The sequence below is a fragment of the Scyliorhinus canicula genome, chromosome 9, assembly GCF_902713615.1.
Source record: "Scyliorhinus canicula chromosome 9, sScyCan1.1, whole genome shotgun sequence".
Taxonomy (NCBI): Eukaryota; Metazoa; Chordata; class Chondrichthyes; order Carcharhiniformes; family Scyliorhinidae; genus Scyliorhinus; species Scyliorhinus canicula.
In genome coordinates this window covers 191,987,941-192,011,704 of record NC_052154.1, presented here as the reverse complement: position 1 = coordinate 192,011,704, position 23,764 = coordinate 191,987,941, and the positions used below count along the sequence as shown (strand labels likewise).

At 45.9% G+C, this 23,764-nt stretch overlaps 1 protein-coding gene across 9 annotated transcripts in view; it reads left to right on the top strand.

Moving 5' to 3' along the window:
* nav2a (neuron navigator 2a) overlaps positions 1-23,764 on the top strand; it is a 1,053,608-nt gene that overhangs the window by 681,717 nt on the left and 348,127 nt on the right. For all 9 annotated transcript variants that reach the window (XM_038808368.1, XM_038808371.1, XM_038808364.1 and 6 more), the window contains exons 4-5: positions 7,237-7,309; positions 11,906-12,167. In XM_038808368.1, coding sequence (XP_038664296.1) covers positions 7,237-7,309; positions 11,906-12,167 — 335 coding nt within the window. The remainder of the gene's footprint in view (positions 1-7,236; positions 7,310-11,905; positions 12,168-23,764) is intronic.

Sequence of the window (23,764 nt, the reverse complement as noted above, 5' to 3'; positions counted from 1 at the left end):
TGGTTTAATCACACCCAATGACTCTATGCTTACATGTTCAAAATCTAACATTCAACAAAGCAGGAACTTGACTGTAAGATTTATATTGATCTCATAAATTCATTAAACTTGATAAAAGACTTGGTTTGTTTCAAAACCAGACATCGAAGGAAGTAATCTTTTTCCTCATCGTTCAATATCACTTGGGATATGCCATATTCTCCACTTCCCGTTGTGTGTTCCAGCGCTGATTCTGTGTTTGAATCCCACTACGGGTCTCAAGCACCAAGATTTAGTTTCACATTCCGGTGCAACACTACGGGAGTGCTGCCCTCTTGGAAGTGTCGGCTTTCGGATGAGGCGTTAAACTGAGACCCCCATCTACTCTCTCAGGTGGACATTAAAGATCCTGTGGCACTATTTCAGAGAAGGACAGGGGTGTCATCCACATTGTACTAGCCAATATTTCTCCCGTGACCCAGTGGGCGACATACCCATGCTCTGAATCATGGGGAAGAGCTCGAGGGTGGGCAAGAAGGAATCCAACATGTGCTCTCTGCCAAAAACACTCGACAATGCAGAATCACCGAGCAAAAACCTATAGCCAAGTTCTGCACACATGAGTGCGGCCTCAACCGGGACCTGGGATTCATGTCGCATTACATTCAACCCCCACCATCTGGCCTGGGCTTGCGAAATGCTACCAACTGTCCTGGCTTGAGACAATTCACACCTCTTTAACCTGGGGTTAACCCACTCTCTGGATCTGGTAAGACTGAATTACCTGCAAATGCTCGCATTCTAAGCATTGTCTGGCATCTTTGAATTTGTCTATATGTTTCTGGAACCCACCTCTTCATTCACCTGAGGAAGGAGCAGTGCTCCGAAAGCTAGTGTTTGAAACAAACCTGTTGGACTTTAATCTGGTGTTGTAAGACTTCTTACTGTGCTCACCCCAGTCCAACGCCGGCATCCCCACATCAAAAACACTCCCAACAGGTGAACCATAAAATGTAGCCCAATGTCACTGTTGTAATATCGAAACTGCAACACAGAATTTACACACAATAAGAGTCAATAAACAGTAGTAAAATGATTAGCCACAATAAATAGCTTTATCTTTCAGGATGCATGTTGGTTCGGACACTATGAGAACTCTTTGATCTTCTTTGAATGGGGCCGTGAGGTATAGAGTATCTAATGAAAGGGCAGAAAAGGATCTTGATTTATCATGTCATTTGAAACATGGCACCTCCAACAAGGCTGCACGGACATACTGACCTGAATAATAGGCCCATGTATCTGGAATGGGGCTTGAATCTTTGTCCTTCTGACTCTCGAGTGCGAGCGCTACTACTGAGCGAAGTCTGACACCAGTATTATAAACAAATATATTGTTGGAATGTATTAAATTCTGCAAAGACTTCAGTCGCAGTCTAAGAACTGCGTGCACCTGTTTTTCCCCGAGATTATACAATTAATTATTGCGCGTGGAACCATAGTTTGTTTCTTAAGTTATTAGAATTGTTGTTCGTCACACTTAGAAATTCTGACTCACAAAATATATCACAAATTTCTGGAAAATATTGTCCTGGTGATATTATTCAATGACGCTTTTGTTCTGAAAATTGACTCAGTATTAAATATGCTCTGTGCTACAAGCTGATGTGAGGTAGTAAACACAGTTCTGCCAAAATTAGAGACTGCGATACAGCCCACGTGAGTTACTGCCCAGATACATGTTCCAGAGTTGCCCTTATGACTCTGCAGCTGACTTTGAACCCAAAGATTCCAGGTATACAGAACTGAGCCAGGATTACATCATCACACTGGCACTCTGTGTTGCCAAGAAGCAAATGCACAAATTGAAAGTGGTATTGTGACTGCATTTCTGTCGCACTGATGCCAGAGTCTCCACGTTATGGTACCTGTTACTGGGGAGGTGAGTTGCTTTTACTAATCCACCTCCACAAGACACTTCTTGAACTGTGGTGGCACCACTTAACTTTAAGTTTAGGAGTTTCAGGCATATCAGATTGAACCAGGGATCACTTTTCTATCACATTTATCAACCGCGGAATGTACTGACTGAAAGTAAGAGCACATATTTTTGTTGTGTGTATTGATTCATTCTGAACAGTCCCTTTCTGGTGGTTTATTTGAACCTGTCTCTTTATGCAGTGCACTTCATGGCAATCCCACCTTTCACTCGTACTAGATTTGAACGCGAGGTACTGAGGACATGTGTTCCGAGTATAATTCTGAGAGTACGTTGTGTATCTGTGGTGAGGAATGGCAATTCAGGGAAATTAATTTTTGCAAAAAGATCACTGTGTTACTCTGAAATGCGGCTTTATTAGTCAAGTCAGATGCTCATAGGAGTCGACATTCTGTTTGTTCAACTCAAAGTTGTGAATACGTTCTGCCGTATGATCAGAACTGCAGGTCAAGTATAATAATTTTCATGGAGAACTTTCTATGAATAACTTCCAACACAAGCCAACACACCTAGCAACCACTTAAATGATTTATGTTTCATTTTGGCTTTGTTTATCAAACACTATTGGCACCCTCACTAAGAATGACTCATGGGTTTAAATGATTATGGGAATGTAGGGAGTCTGTATTGTGAAACAAATCTTTTATTGATTGTTCTTTTGTGGCCTGTTTGAAATTGGTGCTGCCGTCATGGATTAGCAAGTTTGTTGAATGGTAACTGAGCCATACTAACCGGGAAAGACCCAGGATGTTAAATTAGCTGATTGCTGACTAGGTGACAATACAAGCATTAGAATTAAGTTAGTAAGAAGAAATGTTGGCAGGTTTCTTGATTCCAATTCCTATTCAGTGACACATAAATCCAGAAATGTTCACAGCACAGAAGGAGGCCGCTGAGTCTGTGATGTCTGGTGAAGTAATTCACCTGAATCCCTGTGCCCTCCTCTCGCTCTATAATCAGGCACATTTCACTGCTTCAAAGATTGATCCATTTTTCTTCAAAATATACGCAGCGCATTGTTTCATCAGTGTGGCAAACTGCACTGTGCTTAATTTGTCTATATTTAAAGAATACGGCACTGAGATTATTTCAACCTGAGTCAGTGACTGAGCAGGGGAAGTATGGGGAGATTGTGACTGGGTTGGGGGTTGGTATCAGTGACAAGGATGGGCAGTTTGTGTCTGGGGCAGAAGCCAATGGCTCCACTCTTGCCCATGTACAACTCGAGGGAATTGTCGCCCAACAAAAATGGGGAATTTATCGATGCCAGGGTCTGAAAACATGTGGCTGCTCCTCACATGGATATGTGAGTAAAGTATACTGTCAAGCAAGGTCTTTTCTTTTATACACTGGAAACTATAAACAATTCAGGGAATGCTCCGTAATGTGACAGTAAAGGGGTTTTGGATTTAAATAATCTGGAGCTGAGCCATTTACACAAGGGGCACAATTCTCTGTTTTGGAGGTTAAGTCCTCATGCCGGCGAGAAAACAGTGGTCTTTCACGCCAGGAAAACTGGCGCAAAATGGCCACCCACTCCCCATTTTGCTAGGGACTAGCAGGGAGGCAGCACACAACTCTAGCTGCCGATACGGCCCTGAGCATTTGGTGTTTCGGTGGCCGTGCACGTGCATGGCGGTGGCCTGCACGGCCTCGGCGTGCTTCATGGCAGACTCAGCCCACTGAAACGGAGCACAGAAGTAATTAATAATTAATAACCTTTATTGTCACAAGTAGGATTACATTAACACTGCAATGAAGGTACTCTGAAAAGCCCCTAGTCACATAGAGGGAGAATTCAGAATTCTCAGCTGGTACAGGAATTGAACCCGTGCTGCTAACCTTGTTCTGCATCACAAACCAGCTGTCTAGGCCACTGAGCTAAACCAGCTCTCTTATAGTGCTCCCATTTGGCCGCTCACATGCCTTGGACAGCCCGCCCACAGTGCCCCCAGCCCCGAATGAAGCCCCCCCCCTTGCCTGTGGATCGACCCCCCTACTGTGACGGCTCCATACTGAGTCCGCAGCTGCCACACGAGGTTCCTGAACGGTGTGAGCACACATAACCCACGCCGTTGGGAACTTGCCCGGTCAGGGACGGAGCATCGCGGGCAGGCTCGGGCCGATAATCGGCGCGGCGTACTCCTAGAATATGCCACTTTTCAGGGGGCGGAGAATACAAAACCGGCGCCGCCTCCTATATTGGCGTCAAAGTGGATTCTCCAACCCGTCGTCAAACGCGATTGCGGCATCGGGGAGCGGAGAATCCAGCCCAAGAACTTTAACACATAATCCATACATTCCGCAACAGTCTGAGGGAGTGTTACTTTGTCATTGGGGTGCCCAATTAAGGGGCAATTTAGCGTGGCCAATCCACCTGCCCTGCACATCTTTGGGTTGTGGGGGCCAAACCCACGCAGACACGGGGAGAACGTGCAGACTCCGCACAGACAGTGACAGAGCGGGGAATCGAACCTGGGACCCTGGCACTGTGAAGCCACAGTGCTATCCACTTGTGATATCATGCTACCAAATTGGCTTTGAAGTATTGAGAGAAGTCCTGAGGAGGTGAAAGGCATTCTATTAGTGTGAAATACTTTTTTAACAGTGGTGATCCCAGAGCTTTGTAACGCTGTGCTTTGAGCATCTTATATGTGTTGAGCATTTCACACTGATCTCTCTGATCAGAGGCAAAGTGCTCACGTCATGGCTGTATCCTTCCATCGAGGCACCCCTCACCAAGGGCGGGATTCTCCTGTAACTGGCTCGACGCCGGCGCCAAGAGCGGCGCGAACCACACCGGCATCGGGCCGCCTGGAAGTTGCGGAATCCTCCGCACTTCCGAGGGCTAGGCTGGCGGCGGAGGGGTCGGCGAAGGGCCGCTGCAAGTTGGCGCAGGCGCTGAACTGCCAGCGCAGACCGGATGGCGTCTGGGTTCTTCACTGCGCCGGCCATGGCGGAGACCTACAGAGGCCAGTGGGGAGGGTAAGAGTGCCCCCACGGCACAGGCCCGCCCACAGATTGGTGCCCCCCCCCCCAGGGCCGGATCCCGCCACGCCCCCCCGAGGACCCCACTAGACAGTTGACAAGCCAGGTCCCGCCATGATGGACCATGTCCATTTCACGCCGAAGGGGCTGGCCAGGAAACAACGGTTGCTCGGCCCATCGGAGCCCGGAGAACTGTAAACGGCCCCCGACTGGCACATCGTGATCTCCCCGCCCGCAAATCGGCGCCGGAGAATACGGCAGCCGGCGTCGGAGCAGCGGGCCAGGATTCACGCCGACCCCCGGGGATTCTCCGATCCGGCAGGGGAGGTCGGAGAATCTCGCCCCATATCTTTGACAAGGTGGAGTGACGCAAAATTTACCTTGCAGCGGATTCCCTGAAGTCTCCTAAGGCTTTCGCAATTTTTAAAAGTACACGACCCCTTTGGTGCCGAGTCCTAAGTGACTCGTAGCTCTCCCTTAGCGGCAGGATCAGTTGGAGGCCAAGTTAGGTTACGTGAGAGACATATGAAATATTTCAAGGTGCAGGATTTCAGCCTCATTCTTCAAGAATTTGGGCCTATTTTCAGACCTTTAGTTTTAGATGCCTCATATTTTCAATTTGAAAATTGTCACCCTTTTTTGCTGTGTTTTAGCATGCTGAATAAATGATCCTCATCCGCAGATAACACAATGTGCTGCATTTGTGAGTTGGATTTGATAATCCTGAAACATTGTTCAAATCTTTGATGAAAATTGTTTGAATTTCATTCAGCTCGAGAAATTCTGATGCCAAAGTTTGATCTGCATCTGCATTCTTCCCTTCTAAAGAGGAAATACGTTTGAGATTTTATAGAGCTTTAACAGCGAGAATCAGGGGCATTCACTTGTCCTATGAAAACTAAAACAGGCAAAACTATATCCAAGGAACAAGTTTCAGGTTAATGGAATATAGAAGAATACATTTATTGATGCTGTCCTTTCGCTGGCTGTGAACTATTGGCCAGAGTATTCTTCAAGCTGCAATCACCTTGTTACACAATCCAAAACAGGTTTATGTTCTTAATACAGTGAGATAAATTAGCCTGCATGCTTTCAGTAAGCATTAGTGCCTTCATTTATCAAATGCAAGAAACAAGTACTTAAGGTTTTCTATCCTGCAAGCTGACAAAGTTAAGCTATTGCACTGATCTCAGCTTGCAATATTACTTACACATCTTCTATAGATTTGTACATGGGGTAACTGTAAGTAAAGAAGATCATCCATAAATGTATATTTTTCCTCATTTGTTCATTTTCCACTTAAAGTTCTCTTCCTCTTTCTGTTTTTCTAACTTGGGGGTGAGTGGAGTTTATCGTGTTAAGGGCGGGAATCTCCGACCCGGCGGCGGGTCGGAGAATCGCCCGGGGGTCAGCGTGAATCCAGCCCCCCGCCGGCTGCCGCATTCTCCGGCGCCGGGGATTTGGCGGGGGCAGGAATGGCAGCGCGCCGGTCGGCGGCCGCTAACAGCGCCCCCCCCCCCCCTGGCGATTCTCCAGCCCACGATGGCAACCGGCGCGACCTGGCTGCGCGGGAGGCCTCCAGGGACTTGGGGGGGTGCGGGGGGATCTGGCCCCGGGAAGTGCCCCCACGATGGCCTGGCCCGCGATCGGGCCCACCGATCCGCGGGCGGGTGTGTGCCGTGGGGGCACTCTATTCCTCCGCGTCGGCTGCTGTGGACCTCCGCAATGGCCGACGCGGAGATGAACCCCACTGCACATGCGCTGGGATGACGCCAGCGCTCGCTGGCGCTCCCGCGCATGCGCCAACTCGCGCCGGCCGGCAGAGGCCCTTCGCCGCCGGTTGGCATGGCGCCAAGCCCCTTACCCACAGGCCGGCGCGGCGCAAACCACTTCGGCGCCAGCCTAGCCCCTATTCCGCACCTTTGGGGGGCCCAACGCCGGAGTGGTTCATGCCACTCCTTCGCGCCGGAGTTGCCCGCCCCGCCGATTCCCGCAAAATCTCACTCATGGCCTTTGCTACAGAATAAATGGGAGCAAATGTAGTATCGGGGTATCACAGTGCACAGTCACGATCCTATGTATTGTCCCATTTTTGAGGATTGCTTATTCATTTGCAGATGGAAGATGAACCACATTAAAAAAAACAAGTCCCATTCTCGTTATAGTGATATAAAATTTGAGCAATATGAACTAACTGTGGCTAAACATCATTGGTGCCCAACGTAACAGGATTTAAACTGCCACTTTTCTTTATGTTTTTCTAACTCCAGATTGAAAATATTGATGTGTGCCTGAGTTTCCTGGCTGCCAAAGGAGTGAATATACAAGGTCTTTCTGCAGAAGGTAAGGAACCAATCTACACCATGTATTTTCAAAATAACTATTGTCAGTGTTCAAAATTGTTGCTCATTGATCTCGAGCCCAATTGACTCCCATCAGCCTCAGTTATATTTTTCAATATTAGAATTATTCTCAATAAGTGAGTTCCATAAAATTGAACAAACTATTCTTGAGGCTATAGTCAAAATTTATTCCACGTAAATCGAACCAACTGGATGTTATTCCATGACTTCCCAGATTAATAAGCGACGCCTGCGGCAGCAAACTAGTTGTAGCCGAAGACAAAATGTTTATGTGACTTCCAGTGGAGGGAAGTCGAGTTTGTTCCAATAACTTTGTGCCAACTCTAAAGCTGTGGGAATTCAAATTTGTTCCATTGTGGTTTTTAACGACTCACCCAACAAATGCGGTTGGTTCCGAGGTTTGTGCATCATAAGACGAGGTTGTCTGGCCTCCCCATGGGGTGTGGTTTCCGGCTGTGGGAGGCAAGCCGGCAGCAGTATCTTCTGGTCCCGCCTCAACCAGTGGGATTTCCCATTGAATCCACCTGTCCTGGGGCCTGGTCAACTCTCAAAGTGGGGCAGAGGCCGAACCAGGGCCATAGCTTCTTTAAGTTTTAAGATGGTGCGGTAAGATTGATTTGCTACGGGTGTGATAATATAAGAAATAGGGCTTGGTTATTTTATAAACAAACTGTATCAAAAACAGAGAAAACAATATTTAAACTTTAAAAACATATATAAAAAATAAATGTAAAGTACCCAATTCTCTTTTTTTTCCAATTAAGGGGCAATTTTAGTGTGGCCAATTGACTTACTTTGCACATATTTTTTGCGTTGTGGGGATAAGGCCCACGCAGATAGGGGGAGAATGTGCAAACTCCGCATGGACACTGACTCGGGGCCGGGATCGAACCCGTTTCCTCTGTGCCATGAGACAGCAGTACTAACCACTGAGTCACCGTGCTGCCCTATATTTAAACTTCAACCCTAACAATAACAGACTATGTGTAGTTTCTTAACCTTAACACACTAGTTCCCATTAAACAACACTGTGACAGAACATGCAGCTCTCATGCCACTTTCACAGGAAGACAAAGGCAATACTTGCAGTTACAAAGCAATTTTTCTTCTGCTAGGGGCATTCGTTCTGAACCCTTTTTCTGAAGCCTGCTTTGGTTGCAATTATCATGACCCCTCGGTCAATTTCCAAAGCCTTCTCCTTGTAACTGTACAAAACAGCATTCTTTCTTTCTCTCTCACTCTCTCTAAACTCTGCCCTGCCCCTCAAAGGTCCCCTGGGCTTTCCAGACTTGAACCTCTCATCGTTATCTTGGTTGTTTGTCCACTCCGTTTATACAATAGAACAGAGCCATGCTATTGATAAGCAATTAACTTCCCATTGATGGATAAAGAGACCATCAGACTTTGTAATGGGCTAATAGCTAGACAGACAAGAGTGTCCTGAAGGACAATGGATCTGGGGCATCCTATATATTTCCACTAACGTGTTTAAGTCTGACTGGGACAATGTCATTTGGCCATATGTGGGAATACCCCTCTGCCTCTGTGCGAGCAGGATTTTTTCCCCCTCAGTCTGTTTAACCCCTACATTGTCAGCTACATTGGGACCCGTTCCTGGACCCTATTTCCTAATATCTCCCTTGTGTAACACACCTCCCGCGGCGGGGGTACGCCATCGGCAGAACGGAAGATCTCGCCATTTTGTTGTTTTGAACAAAAGATTTTAAATCCCTCCCCTCAATGTTTAGAGAAGATTGATAGTGCTGGCAAACCAGCACTCTGGAGGCATGTGGAGGTTACTGAGAATAAAGTCACGCTCAATTAAGGCATCTTTGTTGCATGATTTATTTACTGCTTGCTCCAAGATATTTTTAGGAAAATTAATGTAGGCTTCTCAGAAATCCCTTGGGTAGAAAATTCACTGAACAGTAGCTTAATAAATTTGAGAGAAAGGCAGCAAAGCCGGAAACTGTTGCTATCTCACATTTTCTTTCCAGTTTTGCGAGTAATTATTGTGCCTGCTAAAATTCTGTAAAGCCACTGCTGCATTAAAAAAACATATGTATGCTACATATGCATATGTAGTGGGAAGAAATCTTAAATGCAGTTTTCTGTTTCAGTTTTGGTTGGTACTCTTCTTCCACAGTTTCCTCAAAATATATTTGAGAACCGTGCATCTGTATGATGTAAGCTATTCAGAAAAATAGGCAGATTTCTGGAACAGAGAATTAGAGCGACAGAAGTATAGACTTGAATTTTCCAGCACTTCACACCAGGTCCTGTCGATGTAATTGGAGATTTCACTGGCTCGCCAACCCTGTCATGGTAGAACCTGTGGCGGGGGAGTTGGAAAGCTCCAGCCAAAGAGTCACCATGGCACAAAAGGAGACCGTCCGGCCTATCAAATCCATGCCCGCTCCCTGTCGAGTACAATAGTCAGACCCGTTGACCTGCTCTCCCTGTAGTCCTGCATGTTCATTTCCCTCAAGTGTCTATCCCATTTGCTTTTTCTTTTCTGATTGGCGTGGTAAATCTACCTACCCTGCACATCTTTGGGTTTTGGGAGCGAAACCCACGCAGACACGTGGAGAATGTGCAAACTCCACATGGACAGTGACACAGACCTGGGATGGAACCCGGGTTCTCAGCGCCGTGAGGCAGCAGTGCTAACCACTGCGCAGCTGTGCCTAACCCATTTGCTTTTGAAATCATTCACCATCTCCGCTTCCACCACTCTCATAGGCAGTGAAGTTCAGGTCATTACTGCCCGCTGCGTAAAAAAAATTCTCCTTTATATCCCCCATCATCTCTTACTCAAAACCTTAAACCTGAGCACCATAGTTCTTATATAATCAACTAATGGGAAAGAGGAGCAGAACCTTAGAGGAGAGAGTTGTAAGTTAGATAATGGAAACTCACTGGCCAATGTTTACCATCCCTTTCCACTGACGGGGTCTCCCGGTCCTTGTGTTTCCCGGTGTCGAAGGGTGTGAGGCACGCAAGCGCCTGTAGACATCGACGGGGTCGAAGATCCTGCCATCAGCGGGTCACCTCAGGTGGTGGAAAATCGCCATGGGGTGGGGGTGGGTGGGTTGGGGGGGGGGGGGGCACAAAAGAATCCTGACCAATCTTGATTGTTTAACATGCAGAAAATTGGCAGAAGATCCACCGGTGAGCTCATTGATGAAATCTTAATCCTTCTTTTGCGTATCACTTTCCTGAGAGGGTTATTAGTGTTTGGAACTCTCCAGCCCAGGGAGCAGTGGAGGCCGAGTCATTAAATTCACGGCTGAGTGAGACAGACTCTTCACCTACAGGGATTTTGGGGAGCAAGCAAGAAATGGGAGTAAAGGCCACAATCAGACCGTCTGTGATCTTACCAAATGGCTGACCAGGCTCAAGAGGCCAAACAGCTCACTCCTGTTTCTATTTTTTATGTGCCCACTTCCCAGTAAAAACTGTCACGGCGAAGTCTGCTTTTTCTCCTTGGATTTCTTGTTCCATGGTCAACGGTAGCAGCTTAGTACGTCATCCAGTCGCTCATGTGACAGTTTGGATAGTGAGTTTTGATAGGCTATTCCACCATGCCAGGTACGAAAATCAAGCCTGGTCTTCAGTGTAACCCTGAGTAGAGGGTCGGTTCGGACTCGATGGGCCAAATGGCCTCCTGCGGTGCAGTAATTCTATGGTTCTAATGTAGTTTCACTTGGGCATTAATCACAGCCACTGAATTAGGATTCGGTGGCCCTGGGTCAGACAGACAAAATTAGTAATGCTTCTTTCACTTGACTGCCGTCCAGCAATCACTGGTCACAGTGCACATTTGAATCCATGGTTTGAGGACTAGATTGCGCTCAGCTGTAATGCCCTGTGACGAAATGGTCCCTTCACACCCACTGTCAAGGCTGACTTGTGCATAATGGCTACTTGAGCAAGGTTCCTGAGGCAACCTTGTGCTCACAGAAGCGTCTGACAGCAAGGAGTCAAAGCCTTCGAGAGAGGGATGGAGGAGCAGGGAACCAGGCATGATTATAATTAATCTTGCCACAGCAGCAGTAAACATGTTGTGAATTCCAGTTAACCCCTTAAATCATGAATTTGAGGCTGGAATTTCCTGGCCCTTGCTGCTGGCCCTTCCAGTCCCAGTGGATTCCCCGGCAATGGAGGGTGCGAGCCACATTGGCGGGACGGAGAGATCCCGCTGCTATCCGATGGTGGGTCACCTCCAATGCCCCAAAACACGTGGTAGTTGGGTGGGGGTGGGGGTTAGAATCTCACCCTGGGTCTTGCATTTACGTTGCTTCAGTTTACAATAAACGCAACAGCGTTCGTTGTCAGTACTTAAATTAAAATAAAGTTCAATGTAAAAAATCTATGGCACTGTTAAAGAAAACATAGGGTCAGAAGCTTTAAAGAACATTTATTTGTGGGTAATGTACAAAGAATATAGAAAAATGACATTTGTATATAAAGTACCAAAGCTATTTTGTGACTACGCTATTTTTAACCCAAACATGTAAATGGAGCCATTCTTTTGTGTAACTGTGATCATTCTTTAATGCTTGATCTCTTTCAGAAATCCGGAATGGAAATTTGAAGGCTATCTTGGGTCTCTTCTTTAGTCTTTCACGTTATAAGCAGCAGCAGCAGCAGACGCAAAAGCAGCAACATCAGTCTGCACTTGTATGTCAGCAGCAGGTGCCTCAGCATCATCATCCTCAGTACCAGGCAGGCCTCCAGCAGCAGCAGCAGCAGCAACAAACCACCTCGTGCAGCCAAACCCTCCAACAGACGCAGCAACAGTGTCAACACAAAGCGCAACTGGAAATGCAGTCAAGGTTTGCTTGGAATTTTATGTTGACAGCTGAAACATTTTGCCGTTTGAAAGCCAAATGTTAACCATGAGATGTAAATTTCCAGGCAAGGGGAAGGAGTTTCCACAAGGTTGTCACGTTGTTTTCCCTTTTCTGCAATTCTCTCAAAATCAAACAAGCCCGCACCAATGTTTGCAGGGCGTTGCGCACAAATCGGATTTCTGCAAACGTTGGTGTTGGGTTCCCACCAGATAAATGACAGGCAACCTGCCGCCCATCTGGGTTCTGAGTGCGGCCCATGAGACATTTTGTTGACTGCTGCCCATGTGTAGGGTTGCCACATTCCACTCATTTCTGCCAGCGCAGTTTCTTTCCTATCGGTATGACTGAAGTGATCTGCACGGTTTACCAGACTGATTCCTGGGATGGTGGGACTGACGTACGAGGAGAGATTGAATCGGTTAGGATTGTTCTCGCTGGAGTTCAGAAGAATGAGCGGGGACGTCATAGAAACTTCTAACAGGACTGGACAGGGTAGATGTAGGAAGGATGTTCCCGATGGTGGGTGTGTCCCGAACCAGGGGTCTGAGGATACGGGGTAGACCATTTAGGACAGAGTTGAGGAGAAATTTCTGCACCCAGAGAGTGGTGAGTCTGTGGAATTCACTACCACAGGAAGTAGTTGAGGCCAAAACATATATGTTTTCAAGAAGCAATTAGATATAGCACTTCGAGCGAAGGGGATGAAAGGATATCGGGGGAAAGCGGGATTAGGCTATTGAGTTGGATGATCAGCCATGATCACAATGAATGGTGGAGCAGGCTCAAAGGGCCAAATGGCCTCTACCTGCTCCTATTTGCTATGTTTCTATGTTAAGCAAGTGTCCAAAGTGTAAATATTTATTTTGATTTTCCCATTTGAAGTTGATGACAGTTCTATTAATATCATAAACAATTAAAAAAGTTTCTGTATAACTCATTATGAAATATAGTGGATCTTTGAAAACTCAACTGGTTCATTGATACCATTGAAGGAAGGAATATGCCAACCCTCCCTGGTCTAGCCTTCCATGTGACTCTAGCTCCACAAATATGAGTCTTTTTTCCTCTCCCATGGCATGTTTGGTGGTGGGGGCATTTAATCACCCAGGAGGGTGGCAGGTAAGGACCCCGCCCCCACCCTGATTAAATCTGTGGTGGGAAGGTCCATGAACTGCCTTCAGTCCCCTTGACAATTGAGGCCATTAAGTGAACAATTAATCATCATCTAGTGGTTCCATCCCATCACTGCTGGAACTGACGCGGAGGGTGGGGGGGTTGGGGGGGGGGGTTGTGGGTGGGGGTGGGTGGGTGGGGGCGGGGTCCCTTGTTCAATTGCACTCAGTGCCTGCAAAGAACTGGCATTATTATTTGCTGACAACCATCCCCCACTCTTGCTTCTGACACTCATTGCCCACTACCCCAGCCACCCCGAACACCCACCACCACAACCTCCAACCCTTCATGGTGACCACCAACCCATGACCGACCTCCTATCATCGTTCACCTGATTAGCACCTAATTTGGAGGGCCTTCCTGAAAAGAAGAGATCTCATTGGCTCTCCCCATTATAGCCAAGGCCCCCGACACCTCCAATAATTACCACCCGATGACTCTGACTCTTACATCCTCAACAAAACAGGATATGGACAATAAATCCACCCTGCCAACATGACTCACATCTTGATAACTAGAAAAAAAGGGTAAATTTTTAAGATGTTATTGGCGCCAGTTTCAGGGAATAGCTGGATTGTCTGTATTTAGGAATCAAACACTTTCCTTGGAAATGCAAAGTGACATTAATTCCTTATATAACTATCAAACCTGATTTTAGCTTTGTTATTAATTGATCGGATATGAGCATCGGTGGTAAGGTCAGCATTAACTGCCATTCCTGATTGTCTTTCAGAAGATGATGTGAGTTGTATTCTTGATCCGCTGCAGTCAATGTGATGTAGATCTCCACAATAGCTGTTAGGGGGGTATTCAGGAAAATTTACCCAGAAACCCTGTGATGAAATGGCGATATAGTTCCAAGTCAGTATGGTGTGTGACTTGGAGGAGAACTTGCAGGTTTCCCATGCTGCCCTTGTCCATCAAGGTAATCGAGACCAAGTCTCCGCAGCCCTGCGCCAAAATCGCGTTTGGCGCGGGGGCGGAGAATCAACTTTCGTGCCGAAATCAGGCCTGGTGCCGGTCCAGCGATTCTCCGGGACCCGAGAACCGGCGATTTTGCAAATTACTCCGCACGGCTGTGGGGCCATTGCCACAGGCCCGCCCACGATCCAACGCTCCCGACCGGCCGAGTTCCCGACGGCGTTGAACTAACATGCTGGTGGGTGGGCGGGAGGATCGGGCACTGGGGGGTGGGACCTTACGGGCGGCCGGGGGACAGATCGGGTGGTCGGGCGGGTCGGATGCAGGGATATGTGGCCGATCGGGGGAGGGGGCCTATATCTTGCAACTGCCTCCGCGGTCCCAGTCCGCCATGGCGCTCGGCGCGGCCACTGGAGGCCGCCACCGTGCGCATGGTCGAACTTTAACCCAGAAGTGCGGGGCCCATACCTGCAGCTAAAGCTGCTTGAATCACCCTGGGTCCCTGCTAGCCCACTGCAGGGCATTGAATCGCCTCAAACTGTCTTTATGAATCTTCGGAGTGAAACGCCACCGTTTTTACGCCGGCGTGGGGACATAGCCCCATTTTGGGAGAATCCAGCCCCAGGGATTTGGAAGTTTATGTCAAAGGAGACTTGAGCAATTCACCTTGTATATGGTAGGTACACACTGATGCCACTGCATGCCAATGATGGAGCGAGTGAATCTTTAAGGTGGTAGATAAGGTGTTGATCAAGTGGGCTGCTTGCCTTTTGATGTTGCTGAGCTTCTGTGCTCGGACCCTAACAATTAAATCACATTATATATTAATAATTTGGACTAGGGAACTAAACGTATTATCTCTAAATTTGCAGATGATATAGTGTTGGTGGGAGGGTGAGCTGTGAGGAGGATGCAGCGATGCTTCAGCAGGATTTGGACAGGCTGAGTGAGTGGACATATGCACGGCAGATGCAGTATAATGTGGATAAATGTGAGGTTATCCGCTTCGGTAGCAAAAATAGGATGTCAGATTATTATTTGAATGGGTGTAAATTGAGAGAGGCGGATACTCAGCGAGATCTTGGTGTCCTCGTGTATCAGTCGCTGAAAGTAAGCGCGCAGGTACAGCAGGCAGTAAAGAAGGCGAATGGTATGTTGGCCTTCATAGCGAGAGGATTTGAGTGTAGGAATAAGGATGTTTTAGTGCAATTGTATAGGGCATTGGTGAGGCCACACCTCATAATAATCTTTTTTTAAAACTTTTTAATTTATTTTATTTTCTAATCAAGCAGCAATTTAGCGTGACCAATTCACCTATCTTGCACATCTTTTGGGTTCTGGGGGCGAAACCCACACAGTCACGGGGAGAATGTGCAAACTCCACATGGACAGTGACCCAGGGCCGGGATTCGAACCCGGGTCCTTAGCACCGTAAGCAGCAATGCTAACCATTGTACCACTGTGCTGCCATATAGTAATCTTTGTTCTTGTCACATTAGTAGGCTTACATTAACACCGTAATGAAGTTACTGTGAAAATTCCCTAGTTGCCATAGTCCGGCGCCTGTTTGGGTACACGGAGGGAGAATTCAGAATGTCCAAATTACCTTACAGCACGTCTTTCGGGCCTTGTGAGAGAAACCGGAGCGCCCGGAGGAAACCCATGCAGACAGTGAGAACTTGCAGACTCCGTACAGATAGCGACCCAAGCCGGGAATCGAACCTGGGACCCTGGTGCTGTGAAGCAACAGTGCTAACCACTGTCCTACTGTGCTGGAGTATTGTGTGTAGTTTTCGTGTCCTTATCTGAGGAAGGATGTTCTTACTATGGAGAGAGTGCAGCGAAGGTTTACCAGGCTGATTCCTGGGATGGCGGGACTGTCATATGAGGAGAGACTAAATTGGTTAGGATTATATTCATTGGAGTTTAGAAGAGTGAGAGGGGATCTCATAGAAACTTAGAAAATTCTAATAGGATTAGACAGGGTAGATTCAGAAAGAATGTTTCCGATGATGGGGGAGTCCAGAACTAGTAGTTACAGTTCAAGGATAAGGGTAAACCTTTTAGAACGGAGGTGAGGAGAACTTTCTTCACCCAGAGAGTGGTGAATCTGTGGAATTCACTCCCACAGAAAGTAGTTTAGGCCAAAAGGTTGTGTAATTTCAAGAAGGAATTAGATACAGCACTTGGGGCTAAAGGGATCAAGGAAACATTTTAAAGATGATTTCTTGAGGTATGGTTTTGTCAGTTGTGCCAAGTAAAGCTCATGTGTGAAGTGCAGGGAATTACTGGCAAATGAAAAAAGAAGTTTCAGATTTTGAAAGAGAAATGGTGGGTGACAATTCCTTTAGAGGTTGAGACCCCAGAGTCAGTTATTAACTTACAGCTGACTCCAAATTAAAAGGCTACATTGTACCCTGACCACTGACAGCACATTAAAAACACACCAAAAGTCCATGAGGCTGTCAGCATTCTGGAGTACAACTCCCAGGAATATCGAGGGCTGAGTAAAACAAGCATTTTGTTGCTATTGCCCTTTACGATGACCTACATGTGTGAGGTTGGAATTTCCATTCTCACATAGATGAAGATGACACAAAGGAACTGACTGTGCACCTGATATGCGCATTGCCCTCTCTTCCTGTGGACCTGATTCGAGTGAGATCATTAGGATCAAGCAGATCAAACCCTTTAGTATTTAAGGTAATCGAGCGTGGCATGTGTCCCGAAGTTGGGCCGGTTTGAAAAAGTGAGTCCTGGGAAAAAAATGTTTGATAACACTGATCTAATAGAAATGCCACATAAATAGGTTGAAAAAATATCATCATAGAGGAGAAGATAGAAGGAACCAGTGTGTCAGTAGTGGTATAAGTAGTGGAAAAGGACAGTGATGGTAAGAATGAGGTGGGGGAAGAAATTGACAGAGCTGCCGTCCTGTGGTATCACGAGCACATACAGTAATACTAGAACAATTGGTTACTGAATTTGTAAAACAGTCTCATAAGGTTACTGCAAGAGTGTAAGAAGATTTGTAGGCACACCCTGGGTGCACTGCATTAACTGAACTTGATGTAGACAAAAGTGATTCCAACCTAATAAAATGAAAGACCCTGCTCCCATGCCCACATGTCTGTTCTTGGCCTGCTACAATGTTCCAGTGAAGCTGAACCCAAACTGGGAGGAACAACATCTGATCTTCCAATTAGGCACGCTACAGCCTTCCGGCCTGAACATCGAATTCAACAACTTCAGATAATCAGCTCTACCCCACCTCGACAAATTTGTTTTCATCCCGTTTCATTTTAATCGTCTTTTGCCATTTCTTTCTTAATATATATTTAACCCCCCCCCCTCAATCTTATCCACCTTTCCTTACCCTTTCTCCTCTTTGCTTCCCCCTTCCCCCACATCTAAAGTTCACCCTCTGATGTTAGTTTCTCTGCTGTTTGGCTTTTCACATCTTTTGTTCTCTCTGGGGACTGCCATTAACACTCTTTCCCCTTGGTTCCTGTGGCCTTTAGCACCCGGTTTCCCTGGGTTTATGTGGCTATGACTCATCTTTCATTCTCACTCCACAGTATAAATATTTCCCACTTTCTCTGTCTGTTAGCTTTGACAAAGAGTCATCGGACTCGAAACGTTAGCTCTTTTCTCTCCCTACAGATGCTGCCAGGCCTGCTGAGATTTTCCAGCATTTTCTCTTCTGTTTCAGATTCCAGCATCCCCAATAAAACAGCATCCATATCGACTGAACCCACTGAAACTAACTCAGAAGTGGAAATCCAATACATGTTGCAGAATCATTTGATTGAGCTGAGCAAGAGTAGCTTGAGTTTGCCGGTTGTGTTGGTGTCGAAGTCAGATAGGCCAACCTAGTTCTGTGTAGACTATCAGAAGGTTAATAAATTCACCAAAACTAATTAGTGTCTGAGGTCCTCCCAGGTTGGAGGACTGTATCGATAGGATAAGCAGTGCCTCATGCCTTTCGAAAATTGATTTGTTAAAGGAGTACCGGCCGGTTCCTTTAATGCCCAGGGCTAAAGACATATCTGCCTTTGTGATTCCAAAGGGATTGTATCAGCATAAAGTGATGCTGTTCAGATTTCACAATGCACTAGCTACATTTCAACGACTCTTAAATCATGTAGTGGCTCGGGTGCCTAACTGCTTGGTCTATTTGGACAAGATGGTAGTTTGTAGTGACACATGGAAGGAGCATGTAGCACAATTGGAGGAGTTATTTAAGCAACTGCAGTTGGCTGATTTAGTTATCAATTTGGCCATTAGCGAGATTGTCAAAGCAAAGGTGACCTATCTGGGGCACGTTGTGGGACAGGGACGAGCGATGCCCATGGTAAGGGCTTTACTAGACTTCCCTGTTCCCAAAACAAAATGGGATACTGAGTTTTCTAGGCATGTGCGTGTTCTATAGAAACTTTGCACCTACCTTTTGTCCCATAGTGAAGGCACCATGGTTAGCACTGCTGCCTCACGGCGCCGAGGTCCCAGGTTCGATCCCGGCCCTGGGTCACTATCCGTGTGGAGTTTTCACTTTCTCCCCGTGTTTGTGTGGGTTTCGCCCCCACAACCCAAAGATGTGCAGGGTAGGTGGATTGGCCACGCTAAATTGCCCCTTAATTGGAGAAAATGAATTTGGTACTCTAAATTTATTTTTTTTAAACTTTCTCCAATAGTGGTACCTTTGACTAAAGTATTGCAGAAACAAGCAAAAGTTGGATGGTTGCAGAAGAGCAAACAGCTCTTGAGAAATTGAGGGCCATATTGGTAACTGAACCAGTGTTGGCCGCCCTGATTTTTCCAAATGCTTTAAAATGGCCACGGGTGCCAGCTGCCGGGGAGTCGAGACAGTGTTACTACAGGATGACGAGTCAGGAATAGAGAGGCTGGTGGGATAACTTTCAAAGAAATTAAGTCTGTGCCATTAAGAAGGATGGCTTAACATTGCAACTAATCCTTAATTTTTTGAAGTTGCTGTCTGGCATTATAATAAGCCAAGGCTAGTATGTACTGACCATAATCTGCTTGCATTTTGTGGAAAAATATAAAACTCAGAATGCAGGATTGTTCCATTGGAGTTTGTTGCAACCTTTCAACCTATAAATTGTGCACTCCTGGCAAGGACAGTATTCTTGCAGATGCATTGTCACGGGTTTAAGTGCTATTAAGTGGCAAATGTAAGATTGGAGAAACTTATGTTGTGTGTGATGTGTGTGAATGAAAATGTGTATTTTCTGTCACATACCTCGCGATGAAACATTCTTGCAATGATGTTTCATCATTCTAAGGGGGGACGTATGTAATCGTTTCCTTTGTTCCCATTTATTTTTATTTTTATTATTTTGGTCGATGGACCCATAATCGGGATGTGGCTTTAAACATGTGACTTAAAGTTGAAGGAGCCTTCTTGCCAGGACACTGTGTTGCCAGGTTTTGTATTTTGGAAAGGAGAGGCCGGACTCTTCGGCACCGAGTGGATCTAAGGAACCAGCTTTAGAGGGAGTCAGATCAATTGGTTAACTGGTCACTGGTGGGTTGGCCAGGGACAGCATTCTCCCTGACAATGGTCAGTGATTGGTTCCTGCACGATGCTTTCTGAGAGAACTTGGCAGAAGTGTCTAGACCTTGGAAGTGAAAGGAGCGTGCTCTCCCTCTCCTATTTGCTGAATTAGAAGAACTGCTCTAGTGTTCAGAATGCAGTGAGTCCCCAACACATCCTTTGCTGTGAACCTGAAATGATGCTGAGGTTGCAGAGAAGGTAGACAACCTTGTCAGGGAAAATCACCTCAAACCTAGAAGGAAGAAGTACCAAACAGGAAAGTATGAACTTCAGAAAGACATTGACTGGAAACCATCCCAGTGCATCCAAGATCCTTATCCTTTTATTTTGTTCCTATTTTCTTTCCTTTCCACCAACCTTTACCCCCTGTATTGTTTGTTTTTGTGTGCCTGCATCTGTTTTGTAAAGACTGGGGTGAGTTAGGAAGTGATGGGTGGGGGGGGTTGGGAAATGTGGAAGTCGGCAGAAGTTACATTTTCTGTCCATTTAATTACTGTATGTAACAAAAGATTACTTGTGATTTAAAGTCACAAACCTGGTGACTGTAGTTTATTGGTCTCAACCAAGGATCTTGGGTACTTTAAATAAAACCTAATTTCACCTGTGCTGCGATTCAAGTGGGCCTGGAATTGACCACACTCTAGCCCAGGGTGTAGAGGCAAACTCCCACACACACAAGCACCTATGTCTAGCATGAATCTAACTATAGGTCCCTTCCAGGCACAGAAACATTAAATTAAACCTCTGATGATATGCATGAAGCAATTCTGTATATAACATTATGCACAACCGCCAACCAGTAGGTGGCAGTGTGGCAGTGTAAGTCCACCTCGCGGCTCTGTGCCTCGAGGCAGTTGGGAATAAGTCGTCTTGGAGGATAGACATATTTTGCAGTCGCTCTATAATAATTAGTTAACGTAAGTAGTTTGTTATTTTTTTTGGTCAGTTATCTTTACCACAGAGTTCTTTCTGAATAAATTATTTAAACTAGATGTCCAGGGTCCCAGGTTCGATCCCCGGCTGGGTCACTGTCTGTGTGGAGTCTGCACGTCCTCCCCGTGTGTGCGTGGGTTTCCTCCGGGTGCTCCGGTTTCCTCCCACAGTCCAAAGATATGCGGGTTAGGTGGATTGGCCGTGCTAAATTGCCCATAGTGTCCTAAAAAGTAAGGTTAAGGGGGGGTTTGTTGGGTTACGGGTATAGGGTGGATACGTGGGTTTGAGTAGGGTGATCATGGCTCGGCACAACATCGAGGGCCGAAGGGCCTGTTCTGTGCTGTACTGTTCTATGTTCTATGTTCTATTGTGCATCATTCATATTGGCAAGTCTACAGAACATGGCAAAACCCATCCAAAACTATACCTTATTTCTAATGTTTACCCATACAAATATAAATCCCTTAAAACCGCCTTTATTTTCCTTACATCTCCATGTTTGAACCAAGGATATAATGAGGTCTGGTGGTGAGGGACACTGTGGGAATCCAACTGAACATTAGTATGCAGGTTGCCGCTAAGTGCTGTTTGACAGCACAGTTTATAACACCTTCATTCACCTGATGAAGGAGCTGCGCTCCGAAAGCTAATGATTCAAAACAAACCTGTTGGACTTTAACCTGGCATTGTAAGACTTCTTACTATAACACCTTCCATCACTTTGCTAATGATTGAGAGTAGACTAATGGGGCAGTAATTGACTGGTTTGGATTTTCCGCTTCCTGTGGACATGTCATCCTTGAGCAATTTCCCCCAATTATCAGGTCGGTGCCGGTGTTGTAGCTGCACTGGAAAAACTGGGTGAGGGGCGCGGCTAGTTCAGTGGTTTCTTGAAATGACGTGGAGTGAACTAAATTGGCTGAAGACTGACATCTATGTTGGCAGAGACCTCAGGAGAAGGCCGAGATGGATCATCTGCTTGACACTTCTGGCTATAGGTGGTTGCAAATGCTTCAGCCTTGTTTTTTGCAATGGTGTTTTGGCCTCCAAGGGAGATGTTTTTGGAGCTTCCTTCGCTGGTTAGTAGCTTAATTGCCCACCACCATTCACAACTGAATATGGCTGGACTGCAGAACTTGATCTTATCCGTAGGTTGTGGGATTATTTAGCCCTGGCTGTAATATGCTGTTTCCGCTTTTAAGCATAGATGTAGTCCCATGGTGTAGCAATTCTAGGTTGGCGTCCTGTTTTTCGATCTATTCTGATATTACTTTATAAATTAAGGACATTATTTTATTTCTAAATACCTACAATCCAGGCCATTATCTTGTTGCTCCTTCCAACATCAATTCATGACTCATTGGGCACAAAGAGTTCATGTCGGAACGGAATCATTTTTCAGGCATTAAAATTCTGGAACTTTGTCAATTTTAGTTGTCACGGTTGATTAACAACATCTGCATTATATTATCACAGTGGAAAGCTTTGGAGATGAGCAGCATGTCATGTTGTGGCAAGAGGAATTATTGATGGAGGTTTTTCTGCTTTTCCAGACATAGAGGTGCTGAAGATGAAACCGGGGATTAGGCTGGGATCTTGCTGGTCTGCATGGGAGAACCAACCTCTCTGAATAAGATGATTTTCTTTCTTCCCCTTATTCTGTTTGCACTTGATTTATGCAACAAACTGCAGCCTTGTGGGCAGCCATATGTTGTGTCCCAGGTCTGTACCAGAATTCTCCCCTCCCCCGTCCCAGGAAGTGTACAAGAATGGTTCAAATCTGATTTAATTTTCTGACTTTTCCCTCCAGCTCTGAGATAGTACCCGTTTTCTAGTTAACATGTACCTGATTGGTGCAGGGGATTAATCCACTTTATGGCATTTTGAAAGGGTGCTGCTACGCTCAGTCAAATCGTATTGCCTTAGCATGAAGCTTTTTCTTTCTCTTACTGTAAGTGTAATGTATCTGAAAACAATTTGCCGACTTTTGGGAATGAATCCCAAATTCCAACAGTTGCATTGTGCTTCAAAGCTGGGATGGCAATTCAATTGGAACCTAAACACGTAAATATAATATTGCGCACTTTGCATGCCAGAAATGTGTAACCACAGAGTGGTGCCAATTGACAAGTTTAGTTTGTCGTTAGCGAAGAAAAGGAAGCAGTTTTGCACTTTGCTTGTTCTCCATTTTCCAACGGATGTTGTATACTACATGATGTGGAGATGCCGGCGTTGGACTGGGGTGAGCACAGTAAGAAGTCTTACAACACCAGGTTAAAGTCCAACAGGTTTGATTCAAACACGAGCTTTCGGAGCGCAGCTCCTTCCTCAGGTGATACTACAGACAGTAATGTATCTCTCTGTAAGATACTGCAAAATATACAAAAAACGAAGGCCAAAAAAGACCATTAATGTCATTATTACGCCAATCCGTTAGACAGCGCAGTCTAGTGCATCATCCATCAATGCCTATCTATGCTCCTAAAGGTAGCATATTAAAACCAGTGCCACTTTCACAAAAAACAGTGCAAAATTCCTCTGAACTCTTGGATAGGTTCTAGGAGACCATTGTTTCCTCTTATGTTATCTTGTCCTTCTCCCTATATGTTCCAATTGCCTAAGGACATTGAATTCTATAGGATTGGATATATCCATTTGTGCTGGCACCATAGGTTACCTTTGATAAGCTTCAATATCTTCACCTCCTAAAACCAAAACCATTGTCCTGTTAAATTTCTGATTCCCCTGCTTCCCCTTGCTTCAGAATTTGTGTTGATATTCTGGAGCCATCATTCTGGAGTCAATTTTATTTTGCCTTAAAAAGCTTGAATACTTCAATAAGAAGCTTTTTTCCGCCCCCAATATAAACATTACTAATACTGATGCTCTTTTCTCAGAGCGCGGTTATGAACTTGGTTGTCCTTCCTTGTACGTTGTCCCTGGCCAGAACTGCCACTCTGCTGCACAGTGTCAA